Source organism: Carcharhinus amblyrhynchos, chromosome 16 (genome assembly GCF_965287045.1).
Source record: "Carcharhinus amblyrhynchos chromosome 16, sCarAmb.v2.hapA, whole genome shotgun sequence".
NCBI classification, from domain to species: domain Eukaryota; kingdom Metazoa; phylum Chordata; class Chondrichthyes; order Carcharhiniformes; family Carcharhinidae; genus Carcharhinus; species Carcharhinus amblyrhynchos.
Window position 1 is genome coordinate 53,047,286 of NC_137339.1, and position 13,847 is coordinate 53,061,132.

Here is a 13,847-nt window from a genome sequence, read left to right on the forward strand (position 1 = left end):
TCCATGTGTCTGCACAGCAATCAGCAATAGTCACTGAGCTGTCATCTTGCCCAGTATCTTGTCCAGTTTAGGCGCACACTAACGACATGAAGCACTAGGCCAATCTCGAACAACCAAGAGCAGCCCCAGTACGACCCATCGCGTGTATGCCCCTCGTTGGACACAAGGTGGACCGCCTTAAAACCCGTGAATGAAAAGAGAAAAAACATTATTATCATACCATACCCATTTACCTTACCAGGGACGCCCCAATGCTAATGACCCTTATTTAAAACAATCTCCTATATCCACCCATCTCCAACCCAGTCATGTGCCTGTCTAAGTTACTCTTAAATGACTAGCGTGTTTGCCTCCACCACCTTACTTGGCAGAGCATTCCATACCCCCACTACCCTCTGTGTGAAAAACCTCCCTCTAATATCTGTGTTGTACCTCTCCACCACCACCACCCCCCCCCCCCCCCCCCCCCCCCCCCCCCCACCTTAAGTCCATGGCCCCTTGTCCTACGTGTCTCTATCATAGGAAATAGCTTGCCTCTGTTGACTCTATCTATACCCTTCATAATCTTATATACCTCTATTAGATCCCCCCCCTCAGTCGGCGTCTTTCAAGGGAAAAGAGCCCCAATTTCTTCAATCTTTCCTCATACCCCAGTCCTTCCATACCAGGCAACATCCTGGTAAACCTCCTCTGCACTCTCTGCAGAGTCTCCACATCCTTCCTGTAGTAAGGTGACCAGAACTGGATGCAGTACTCCAAATGCGGCCTAACCAACGTTCTATACAACTGCAACATTAGACTCCAGCTCGTATATTCTATACCCCTTCCTATAAAGGCTAACATACCATAGGCTTGCTTCACCACACTCTCCACTTGCCAGTAATGATGTGCTAAGCTTTGGAAGAGCAGACTGTGACTGATGCAAAATCGATATAGAAGGTAAGAGCAGGAGGAAGTCATTCAGCCCCTCGAGATTGCTCTGCCATTCAACAACCTCTATTTCCTGTCTTCGAGATCTGCTTGTGGCTTTAACTCTTTTCTACTTCCTCTTCTCTCATTCTTCTCCCCCACCCCCAATAACACTCTTTTTCACAAAAAGATCACAATCATTTTAATTTTCTTTTCTCCTGTCTGTGCAGGTCGTCGGATTCCTTCAACAGCTGTCAGTCCAGGAGCAAACAATAAAGGATTCAAACTGAGGAGACAGCCTTCTGACACAAGGCGTAACTGTTGCTGACCGTCTTCCATGCTTGGACTGACTCGGAGCAAGCATGTGAAAATGTGGATGGATCCCATAAAACCGCCCCTCTTGCATTCAGCCTTTCTGCTGTGCTTTCCTTGAAGGAAGAATAATCACAGTTCATAAAATTGTCTCGTTCTTCCATAAGTGCACTAGACAACACTTTGGCAGGCACTTTTCCAATCGTTTGTGTTTCACTCGTCTACACTCAAGCGGGGAAACCATAGAGCCCAGGAATGGATTAACTGACATGACAGCAGTCTGGTGCAGAGGTACAAATCAAAACTAAGTAGGTTTTTTTCCATTGCATGTAAAATAGACTCAAGTTATTACATAAAAATAGGGAAATTATGAAACTGAAGCACTTTTAGTTTGTGTTTTGTAATCAAAAAATGGACTCCCTTTTTAAAATGCACTTTGCAGTTCTCCATTCAAATTCAACAATCTGCAGTGATCCCCTTGTTCAAACTTCTTGAACCCACTGTTCAGAAATACATTAATTGACAAATTTCCAACAAAAGAAGAACCTTTTCCTTTTGTCTAAGGAGGCACAGTTCAGTCTACAGAACAAAACTATTTGCCCCACCACCCCCCTCCTGTTTTTCTCTCTGCCTTCTGGCTGCTAAGAGTACCTGAGTGAGATGAGTTGCTGTCAATTCAAAGCAGGCTTCAACATATGATCCTTGTACAGAGAAAACTTCTACCTCCCTGGTGGCTTATTAGATAAATACACCATGTTGCATGTTTCCAGGTTTGCTCTTGGCCTGTGCTATGTTAAATGATCTGACTAGGCAAGAGAAAAATTAACCAAGATTCCTGCTCCTTATCATTCCATCAATCCTGCTGAAACTTTGTGCATGTGGATAGCTGGTGAGGATAGGCTGGAGCTCTGCTTTAGTGTGCTTCATAATGCTCAAGGATTCCGCCAAAGCTGGTGGAAGGATCTCATGCCTGAAGGTGAGAAGCCAGCTGGTGTTTGAGAAACTCTACCCCCAATGAGTCAACAGATTTGGATGAGATGATGACTTGCATTTTTATACGGAAAGGGAAGTATTTTTGATTCTTGTATCTAGTCCAACAATAGTGAATTCTAATTGATGTTGAACAAAGCCTGGATTTCTGAGTGTGAGGTAAAACGTTTGCGCAACTTCCAAAAGCAACTTCCTCTGATGCCTGAATCCTTGTGTTGGAACCCAAAGAAGGGAATGAATTAGATTGTGAGAGTTTATTTTCTGGTCTTCAATCTATATGAGAATGTATGTCTGCAAGCTGTGCTTATGTAAGTGGATGATATGTGAGATTTAAGAAACATATCTTAAGGGTGGTACAACTTTAAGATTTTAAACAAACACCTAGATTAACACTAAAAAGAGTATTGTCAGAATATGGCAAGAGCTGCAAAGGGATTAGATCTTTTTAACGTAAGAGTGCATTCCATTTACTATAACCATGGCAGTAAAACCCTGCTGGTTATCATGGATAGGTATAACTCAAAATCCAAGAAATTTTATGCATGATCAATTTGGCCACAGTTGAATGAATGCTGCTGAGTATCTTGTGATGGTGTTGGTGCTCTTCAACATAGGCTACCAATGAATTAATTCCCTTGGTTGGGAAAGAAGGGTCTCTGAGGGTGAATCAATTCTTTGATTCATTCAATTTCTACTCAGTTCTTTGCCTCCAATCCTCCTCCACCAAAGAGCAGATGGAAGTCATTTTTTTCCCCCTTGCTGCTGTTGGTCTTTCTGAAATAGACAGTTCTGATTTGCAAGTGAAGCTTGTCAGAGTATCTCAAACATGTTGAGAAACCTGCAGTTACATTAGTGATTCCAGCCTCCCTTTGGTTTTCATTGGACAGGCCAGGCCAGTTAGTTATCAGTGTAATTTTAGTTCTTTCCTTCTCAATTGGGAGGAGTTGTTGGTACCATCTTGTTGGGATCATGGCCTGTGTGCTCTCATTTCAGCCCCATTAATTCCATGAACTTGAGCTAGTGATATTTTCAGCTTTTTAAAAAAAAGCACTTTGTATTTGAATAACATATTTCCTGACCTCAGGGTGCCCCAGAACACTTCACTTCATGAGTACTTCATTAACTGTAAAGTTGTTGTTATGGCAGTCAATTTCCACACAACATGGGGTTAAAGACCAGCTAATCTAATATGATAATGCTGGTTGAGAAATAAATAATTGGCCAGGTCACTGAGGAGATCTCCCTAGCTCTTTTAAACAGTGCCTCGATGAGCCCTTTAACATCTCTGAAAGATAGCACCCTGACCTCAGTGCTGAGTGACTTTATGCTCAAATCTGTGGGCTGGGATGTGAATACACAAGCTACATTTGGCAAGAGTGCTACCACCCAGCCATAGCAGACGCTTAAGCAACAAGTACATCTAAATGGCAGCAGCATTTTCCAGAAGGCTGGCATTGGAGTGTACAAATGAGAGCATTTACATTTAATGCAGGTTTATGGTCCTGCTGTATCCTGCATCCCTCTCCCTTCCCCATGTTAAAAGCAATTATTTTTAATGGTGCAATACAGTGCTCACTTTCACAAGCAAATAAAATTTGATGCGTTTGTTTGAATGTTTATGGTGTTAATGCAAGATTTCACATTCTGTTGCACTAAACCCATCTAAGCACTTACAGTGGTGAGCTCTCGGCACAATTTAATGAATGAATTCAAATGCACCTCAGAGTTTGTTTCTCAGCACAAAAAAGCAGTCCTTTTGCTGTTTTTTTTTGAAAAAAATGTATAGTAATATTTGTAGCAACATCCTTTAATCTGGTGGGAATCTGAGCTAAGGCAAGATGGAATATTTGAGGTGGTGAAAGCAAGTAGAACTAGAGATCACCGTTTAAAAAGAGGAAGGAGGGAGTGAGATTGGATGTCCAGATTGTTTCAGTCCCAAAGTTGATCGCCTGGTGGACCGAGACTTCAAAATGTACAGGTTGACTATTTTTGTGTTCCTTCGAGAACTTAAGTGGATTTCTAGAAAATGAGGGTGATTGCAGCCCATGGGATATAAATCATTCTAATGATTATTAAATGAGTTTGAGGCCACTTTGGGCTTGCTGTGTAGAATCAGAGGCATTTTTGAGAGAGAGTTCCTGAATTAATGCCAGGGGTCTCTGCCAGAAGGTGAGAGGAAGGATTTGGTGAGTAAGAAATTTGATGGCAACACCATAAAGACTGCAGCCTGGCTTGTGGAATCTGGTGCTGATAACCATAATAGTTTAACACTTTTTTTTTATGCAGCCACTTCAATTGAACATAGTCAGCCAGTGATTTTTGACATCTCTGGTTTTCCTAAAACTTGACTAGCCTCAGCTGGGGAGCCCTCATCATAATTAAAGGTAGGACATTGTCTCTTGAACAGCATCCACAATAGCTGATAGTAATGCGATGGAATAGGACTGTCTAAAATGGAATTGGATGCCAAGCAAGTAATTATTTATTTTGCATATCAATTAAACTGTCAATCAACCTGTCCTCAGCTGCTTAATTGAACTACAGTCAATCAGGTCCCAATTAGGGCATTATTGTCACATGGCACAACGTGAGATAGGCCCTGACATTAGAAACATAGAAATTAGAATAGGCTGTTAGTGCCCCTCTGCAATTCATTATGATAGTTGATTCTTTATCCCATCATCATACTCTTGCACTCTCCTTTAGAAACATAAAAGATAGAAGCAGGAGGAGGCCATTTGGCCCTTCAAGCCTGCTCTCCCATTCGTCACGATCATGGCTGATCTTCCAACTCAATAGCTTAATCTGCTTTCTCCCCATACCCTTTGATAGCATTTTCCCCAAGTGCTATAACTAGTTGCCTGTTAAATATATTCAATATTTTGGCATCAACTACTTCCTATGGTAATGAATTCCACAGGCTCACCACTCTTTGGGTGAAGAAATGTCTCCTCATATCTGTCCTAAATAGTCTACCCTGTATCCCTGGTTCTGGACATCCTCCCTGCATCTACTCCTGTTAGAAATTTATAAATCTCTGAGATCCCCCCCTCCTTCATCTCAACTTCGGCAAAAACAAGCCTAACCTAATCAATCTCTTCTCATACATCAGTCCCATAATCCCCAGAAACAGCCTAGAGAGCAAGAACATGCTTCATCAGAAAAGGAGACCAAAACTGCACACGTTATTCTAGATGTGGCCTCACCAAAGCCCTGTATAATTGCAACAACACATCCCGCTCCTGTACTCGATCTCACAATGGGGGCCAACATACCATTTGCTTCTTTACCGCATGCTGCACCTTCAGCAACTGGTGCACAAAGACACCCAGGTCCTGCTGCTCACCCCCCTCTCCCTATTTACAGCCATTCATATAATAATCTGCCTCCTTGTTTTGGCTTCTAAAGTGAATGACTTCACGCTTACCCAAATTATAGTGCATCTGCCATTGATTTGCCCACTCACTCAACCTGTCCGGATCATACTGAAGGATCTCTACATCCTTGTCACAGTTCACCCTCCCACCCAACTTGGTATCATCTGCAAACTTTGAGAAGTTATATTTTGTTCCCTCATCCAAATCATTAATATATATTTTGTGTCTAGAAATCTATTTCCTCAAATATATTCAGTGACTTGATCTTCATAGCCTTCTCTGGTAGAGAATTCTACAAGTTCACCACCCTTTGAGTGAAGAAATTTCTCCTCATCTCAGTGCCAATGCCTACCCTGTATCCTGAGACAGTAACCCCTTGTAGTAGATGCCCATATGGAAATCAACACACCTCTACCCCACCTTACCACAACCAGAGGAAATGATATCAATGTATCCAGTCTATGCAAAATTCTAAACATTTCAGTGAGATCCAGTGAATACAGGCCTAGTCGACCCAATTCTTCTCAAATGAGAATCCTGCCATCCTAGGAATCTATATGGTGAACCTTCACTGCACTCCCTCTATGGTGAGTATCTCTTTTTTTGGAGTGAGAAGACTAAAACGGCACACAATACTTCAGTGGTGGCCTCACCAAGGTCCTGTAGAGCTACTGTAAGACATCCTTGCTCCTGTACTCAAGTCCTCTTGCAATAAAGGCCACATACCATGTGCCTTGGTCACTGCTTGCATGTTTGCTTTCAATGACTGGTGTATTAGGACATCCAGGTCTCTCTTGTACATCAAAATTTCCCAGTATGTTATTTAAATCATGCTGTGCCATTCTTGTTCTCGGTCCAAAGTGCATAACCTCACATTTATTCACATATGCCCACTCAGCCTGTTCAAATCACGCTGAAGCATCTCTGCATCCTCCTCACAGCTTACCTTCCCACCTACTCCCTCTTTGATAACCTGCTGAATTAAAAATGAAAAATCATTTTCTGCTAATGTGTCCATACCCTTGTTTCCAATTCACCAATAGAAACATTCACTTTTTATCCCTCAAACCCTTCTATAATTTTCCCCATAACTATCTTCCCTCCGTTGGAAACCGCCCCACCCCAGCAAGTTTTCTCACAGCTATATGATTTCTATATTAACTAAATAAATCTTTGTTTTACCTTTTTTCATTGCTCTAACGCAATAAGACTTATACAAAGCCATATCACTTACTTGCTTTTTCATTCAATAACCCCAGTTCAGTTTTCCACAAAATATAGTACTTTGTTTGTTCTCAGCTTTCAGCTGTCATCCATCTGTTCTTTCTACAATCGTGCTTTCATTCACACACTCATTCACTTGCGTTCTTCCTGACACTTTACTGTAACCCCTAATTGAATGTCAGCAAACTACATCACTATATCCAAATTAATAATGCGTATGACAAAACAAAAATTTGAAGCTTAAATCTCTGGAACACACTACTACCCACAGGGCACCAATTAAAAAAACAGGTGTGTCCATACTGCTTGATTTCTAGCGCATAGCTTATCGTTCGGTTTACTTTCGCATAGTTCCATTCCTTTTAATACTGTATGACTTCATTTTTGACTGCTTCTCTTACGTAAATTTTTATCAAAAGCTTGAAATGTCACGTTTACTGCATTCCCTTTCTGATTTACATCAGTTTCAGATAAATTGTTTAATAGTTAACTGATTTAACGAAATTGGCCCAATTTGACCTATACACTGCAACTCGGCACTGTTCTTAATGAACCAAACCTTTCTAACTAATGTCATTTCCTGCTTTATCATTTTTTCTCTCTCTCTCTATCCACGCCTTTGGATGTTTCTTGTTTCCGAAGAATTTTTGAAAATTATAGTGCCTCTGCTGTTTTCTCCCCAGCCTACAATAGGTACCATCAGGTCATGTAGGGCAGTAATAGATCATTCTTAATTTAAACTTGAAACAAGACAGATTTAGCCAAGGTAACATAAGTGACTATGGAGACACTATTTGATTTATTATTGTCACATGTATTAACATACAGTGAAAAATATTGTTTTGCACGCTATACAGATAAAACATATCATTCATAGAGAAGCAAATGAGAGCGCAGACTGTAGTGTCATAGTCATAGCTAGGGTGTAAAGAAAGACAAACGTAATGCAAAGTAAGTCCATTCAAAAGTCTGATAGCAGCAGGGAAGAAGCTGTTCTTGAGTTGGTTGGTACTTACCCTCAGATTTTTGTATTTCCTTCCCGAAGGAAGGTGGAAGAGAGAATGTCCTGAGTGTGTGGTTTTCTTAATTATTCTGGCTGCTTTGCCGAGGCAGTGAGAAGAGTAGACAGTCAATGGATGGGAGGCTGGTTTGCGTGATGGATTGGGCTACATTCACAACCTTTTTCTGGTTCCTTGCAGTCTTGGGCAGAGCAGAAGCTATAGCATGCTGTGATGCAACCAGAAGGAATGCATCTGTATGGTGCATCTGTAAAAGTTGGTGAGAGTCGTAGCTGACATGCCAAATTTCCATAGTCTTCTGAGAAAGTAAAGGCGTTGGCGGGCTTTCTTAACTATAGTATCGGCATGGGGGGACCAGGATATTTAGTGATCTGGTCATCTAAAAATGTGAAGTTCTTGACTTTTTCTGCTTTGACCCCTTTGATGTAGATAGGGGCATGGTCTCCTTTACACTTCCTGAAGTGGATGACAATCTCCTTCGTTTTGTTGAGATTGAGGGAGAGATTATTGTTGCCGCACCAGTTCATCAGATTTTCTATCTCATTCCTGCCTCGTCATTGTTTGAGATCCAACCCACTATGGTGGTGTTGTCAGCAAACTTGAAAATTGGATTGGAGGGGAATTTGGCCACACAGTCATAAGTGTGTAAGGAGTATAATAGGGGGCTGAGAACACAGCCTTGTGGGGCACCAGTGGTTGAGGAGGATCGTGGCGGAGGTGTTGGCTGTCCTTACTGATTATGGACTGTGAGTTAGGAAGTTCAGGATCCAGTCGCAAAGGGAGGTGCTGAGGCCTAGACCACGGAGTTTGGAGATGAGTTTCATGGGAATAGTAGTTTTGAAGGCTGAGCTGTAGCCCATAAATAGAAGTCTGACATAGGTGTGCTTGTTATCTCGGTGTTCCAGGATTGAGTGCAGGGCCAGGGAAATGGTGTCTGCTGTAGAACTGTTGTGGCGGTAGGCAAACTGTAGTGGATCCAGGTAATCCACGAGGCTGGAATTGATTTGTGCCATGACTAACCTTTTGAAGCACTTCTGGATGTCAGAGCCACCGTCCGATAGTCATTAAGGCTTGGTTTTTCTTAGAATGATGGTCCCAGAATGATGGTCGTCCTCTTGAAGCAGATAGGGACCTCAGATTATTGTAAAGAGAGGTTGAAGCTGCCTGTGAATACCTTCGGCAGCTAATCCACGCAGGATGTGAGTGCACATCCGGGCCAGTTGCTTTCCATGGGTTGACCTTCAAGAAAGCTGCTTTGTCATGTGCAGTGGTGACCACAGATAAAGGTTCACCCAAGGCTTCCCGGGTGGAGGGCATGCTGTCGCTGACCTCTTGCTGAAAACGGGTGTAGAATGCATTGAGCACATCACAGAGGGAGCCGGCAATTTTACATGCCTTCATCTTGTAGCTTGTTATGTCTTGCAGACCTTGCCAATGTCGGCGAGGGCCGGTGTGGTTAGCCTGAGACTCTAGTGTGGTCTGGTACTGTCTTTTGGCATCTTTGATGAATCTCCTCAGATCATATCTGGCTTTCTTGTATAGGTCAGTGTCTCCAGTGGCAGGAAGGAAGCATATCTGGAGATTAGTCACTATTTGATCTTTCGGAGCTAAATTCCCACTATCGTATTGCACTGTTGTTAAATGGCTGGAAATATATGGCTCCATCCATTAATACAGTACATTCTATCAATTGATGTCAAGAGTTTTTAATCTGCATTTTCCTTTAGAGGAAAGGGCAGAGAACAAAGGAGGATTGCCAGACTTGATGGCAACAAGGAATTCAGGTCCTATCCAGATGTTGTTTTATTCATTTGTGGAACATGGGTGTCTCTGGCTGGCCAGCATTTATTGCCCATCCCTAATTGCTCTTGAGAAGGTGGTGGTGAGTTGAATTCTTGAATTGCAGCAGTCCGTGTGCTATGGGTTGACCCACAATGCCATTATGGAGGGAATGCCAGGATTTTGACTCAGTGACTGCGAAGGAGTGGCGATATATTTCTAAGTCAGGATGGTGAGTGGCTTGGAGGAGAACATGCAGTTGATGGTGTTCCCATTTATCTGCTGCCATTGCCCTTCTAGACGTAGGTGGCTGTGGGTTTGGAAGGTGCTGTCTAAGGATCTTTGAATTGCTGCGTGTATCTATTGATAGTACACACCGCTGCTACTGAGCATCGGTGGTGGAGGGATTGAATGTTTGTGGATGTGGTGCCAATCAAGTGGGCTGCTTTGCCCTGGATGGTGTCAGGCTTCTTGAGTGTTGTTGGAGCTGCACCCATCCAGGCAAGTGGGGAGTCAGAAGGCAAATTACTCACCACAGTATTCCTAGCTACTGTGTTCATGTGGTGAGTCCAGTTGAGTTTCTGATCAGTGGTAACCCCAAGGATGTTGACAGTTGGGGTTCAGTGATGGTTACACCATTGAATGTCAAGAGGCAGTGGTTAGTGTGTCTCATTGGTGATGGTCATTGCTTGGTATTTGTGTGGTGAGAATGTTACTTGCCACTTGTCAGCCCTGGCCTGGATATTGTCCAGATCTTGTTGCATTTGAACATGGACTGCTTCAGTATCTTATGAATCTTGAATAGTGCTGAACGTTCTGCAATCATCGAACATCCCACTTCTGACTTTGTGACGGAGGGAAGGTCATTGATGAAGTAGCTAAGATTGTTGGGCCTAGGACACTACCCTGAGCGACTCCTGCAGAGATGTCCTGCAGCTGAGATGACAGACCACAATCTCAACCATCTTCCTACATACCAGATCTAATGCTCGTCTTGGACAGCAATCTGGTCACAGTCAGCACTTATGGTAGCTACATATGTTGAAGGTGCTGTTGAGAGAATCATGTATGACATTGATCAGGTCCAGCTTGTGCCAGTGTTCTGACTGGATGTCTCCACCACAGCTTGCGGTGTGACATGTTCTGAGAAAGTCGTAGTTGCACATGAATGTCCATTTCAAAGACACATGCAAGCATCAACTTTGACAACTGCTCATGGCAAGGACCTTTTGGGAGCTGACTGGGCATTAGAGCAAGTGGCACAAGGTGAAACTAAAAGCCCTGCTTGCTGGCAAGAGGGCTTGGAGACGACAAGCCAGTAAATTCTGCACTCCTTAACCCACTGTCTCCCTCTGTAGCAAGGGAGACTGCCATACCACAGTGACTACACCAAGCAGTGTCTAACACAACCAGCAAGGTGCAAAATGCACAGCCAAAATTTAATGATCTTTGTTTTAAAATGTGATCGCAGACGGTCTCTTTGGCAAATTACTCCCCCTAATGTTGATTGGACTACCATGAGCAGAGAATCTGCCCTGGTATGAAGGAGCTGCTTGGATCCCCCTTTAATGGAACTACTTTAGTAAGAGAGAATCCTGCACGAACAAATCAGTGTATGAATACCACACTCTCCCCTCTTCTCCTCATCATTGGCCCCATTCCATTTTTATCTCCAGACATTTTTATTTATCAAATGTGATTATTTGTTTTTGGCACATCTTTTAAATTTTGCTGCTGCGTATGTTGTGTCCACCGTGTAGGCCTGCAGTTTGTGGATTTTTATGTTCCATCGGTGTGTTCATATCATTTTCTTTAAGCAAATAGCTCAAATTGCTCCCATCATGGTAGCAGTAATCCTTTTATCACACTTTTTGTTCGCAGCTCCAAATGCTCTCTTGTTTTGAGGACACAATCTGTAATTAATTGTATTTGTGGACGTTTATCCTTGAGTCAAATGACTCAATGAACATTTGATACTCTCTCAAATCTTGCTTGTAACTGCATTCTGGCTCCCCAGTTAAACAGTGATTTCACTGCTGAAGTTGGGGGAATGGGGAAGATGCAAGTATTTTAGCTGAAAGATATACAGTTTGAAAATAGCTCCTCTGGTATTTAGCTGAGATAGGCAGTTCAAGTATCCCTTTGTTATTGCACCATCAGTTCAGCACAATATTGCAAAGGAATAGAAATGGCCAGAAGTTTTGTTTGATTATTTCAGGTTTGAAACCACCTTTTTCCTTTTTAGCGTTCATTTCCAATTTTTCAATTGGTGTAAGCGGCTCAGATGGAGGGGGAGATGGATTAATATGTGTCAGTGTTATTCTGCAGCTACGATTAATCTTCCAACAGTTTTGATTTGTTTCTCTCTTCTTTCCCCCCTCTCCTCCACCTTTCCCTGCCCTTCCTCATTAAACACAATAAGAAGTCTCTCAACACCAGGTTAAAGTCCAACAGGTTATTTGGTAGCAAAAGTCACTAGCTTTCAGAGCACTGCTCCATCAGGTGAGTGGAATTTCAGTTCACAAACAGGACATAAAGAGACAAACTCAATTTACAAAATAATGGTTGGAATGCGAGTCTTTACAGATAATCAAGTCTTAAAGGTACAGACAATGTGAGTGAAGAGAGCGTTAAGCACAAGTTAAAGATGTGTGTATCGCGTCCAGACAGGACAGTTAATGAGATTTTGCAAGCCCAGGCAAATCGTGGGGGTTACAGATAATGTGACATGAACCCAAGATCCCGGTTGAGGCCATCCTCATGTGCAGAACTTGGCTATCAGTCTCTACTCAGCGACTCTGCGTTGTCGTGTGTCGCGAAGGTTGCCTTGGAGAACGCTTACCTGAAGATCGGAGGCTAAATGCTCGTGACCTATCTTCGGGTAAACATTCTCCAAGATAACTTTCACAACACACGACAATGCAGAGTCGCTGAGCAGAGACTGACCGCACACATGAGGACAGCCTCAACCGGGATCTTGGGTTCGTGTCACACTATCTGTAACCCCCATGACTTGCCTGGGCTTGCAAAATCTAACTAACTGTCCTGTCTGGAGACGATACACATCTCTTTAACCTGTGCTTAATGCTCTCTCCACTCAGTGTCTGTACCTTTTGACACTTGATTACCTGTAAAGACTCGCATTCCAACGATTATTTTGTAAATTGAGTTTATCTCTTTATATGCCCTGTTTGTGAACACAACTCCCTCTTGCCTGACAAAGGAGTAGTGCTCCAAAAGCTAATGGCTTTTGCTACCAAATAAACCTGTTGGACTTTAACCTGATATTGTGAGATGTCTTACTGTGTTTACCCTAGTCCAACGTGGCATCTCCACATCATGACTTCCTCATTAAATGCAGCCTATGTGGAGAGAAAACATACCATTTGTTGATGAGCTGCACAGCATTTCATATTGCCGTTAGGAAAATTGAGTTCTAGTGTATGAATCACACTTTCTGGCTATTCAGTAATCTGAATTTCACCAAACCACTGGAATGCGAGTTTGTCTTGAATTTGTTCATTGTTCACAAATTGACATAACTGGGAAGCATTAATGATGGACACACTGTTGGACTGGCATTATGCATACCGACCCAATTTCTCATGTATTGTCCATAAATTGTTTGTCATTTTCCCTGTTGGAGATTTGTGTGCATGCATCCCAAGGATTTGGTAGCTGACCTTGACTCCTATTATAATCCTGTTGGAACTTGTTCATTGAAGGTTAATGCACTTGAAGGAGGATTCATTTACAGTACCATTTTGAGTTAAATCAGTCATTCCCGGGGTAATCTTTCCATGCTGCATTGTTCCATCCTTTTAATTATGTACACAGTAATGATTAGACCATTTTCAGTAATGGCACAAGCACCTAACAAAACAGAAGCCAATCCCAACAGCTTTTTATTGTATGACTGTATGCTATGCAGTACAGCCTGACTGAGGATGGGGTGAATGGAGTGGTATGTCCTGCCTCAGTGTCTTTTCAGAATAGGATGTCTGAGGGACCAACACACTACGTTGTAGCATAGTCACATGATTCTAATTCGTGTTGGCCTTGTCCGAATGTTGCTGTTCAAATGTGGTTATCATTTTCACTATGCTAACTGCAGAGCCAATCTGGTCCAGTAAACTCAATTTAAATCTGACTTGTCCGGTTGTTCTGTGAAAGGTTTCTACATACTTAATTCATAATGTAAGGATGGTATTTTGTCTTTCGGTGTCTTTCTCAACTG

At 42.5% G+C, this 13,847-nt stretch overlaps 1 protein-coding gene across 1 annotated transcript in view; it reads left to right on the top strand.

The window, feature by feature from the left end:
* The window catches only part of rab22a (RAB22A, member RAS oncogene family), a 104,584-nt gene extending 92,525 nt beyond the window's left edge, over positions 1–12,059 (top strand). Inside the window, exon 7 of the mRNA XM_080205093.1 lies at positions 1,140–12,059. Within this exon, the coding sequence (XP_080061219.1) occupies positions 1,140–1,237 (98 nt within the window). The 3' untranslated portion in view covers positions 1,238–12,059. The remainder of the gene's footprint in view (positions 1–1,139) is intronic.
* The last annotated feature ends 1,788 nt before the right edge of the window (positions 12,060–13,847 follow it).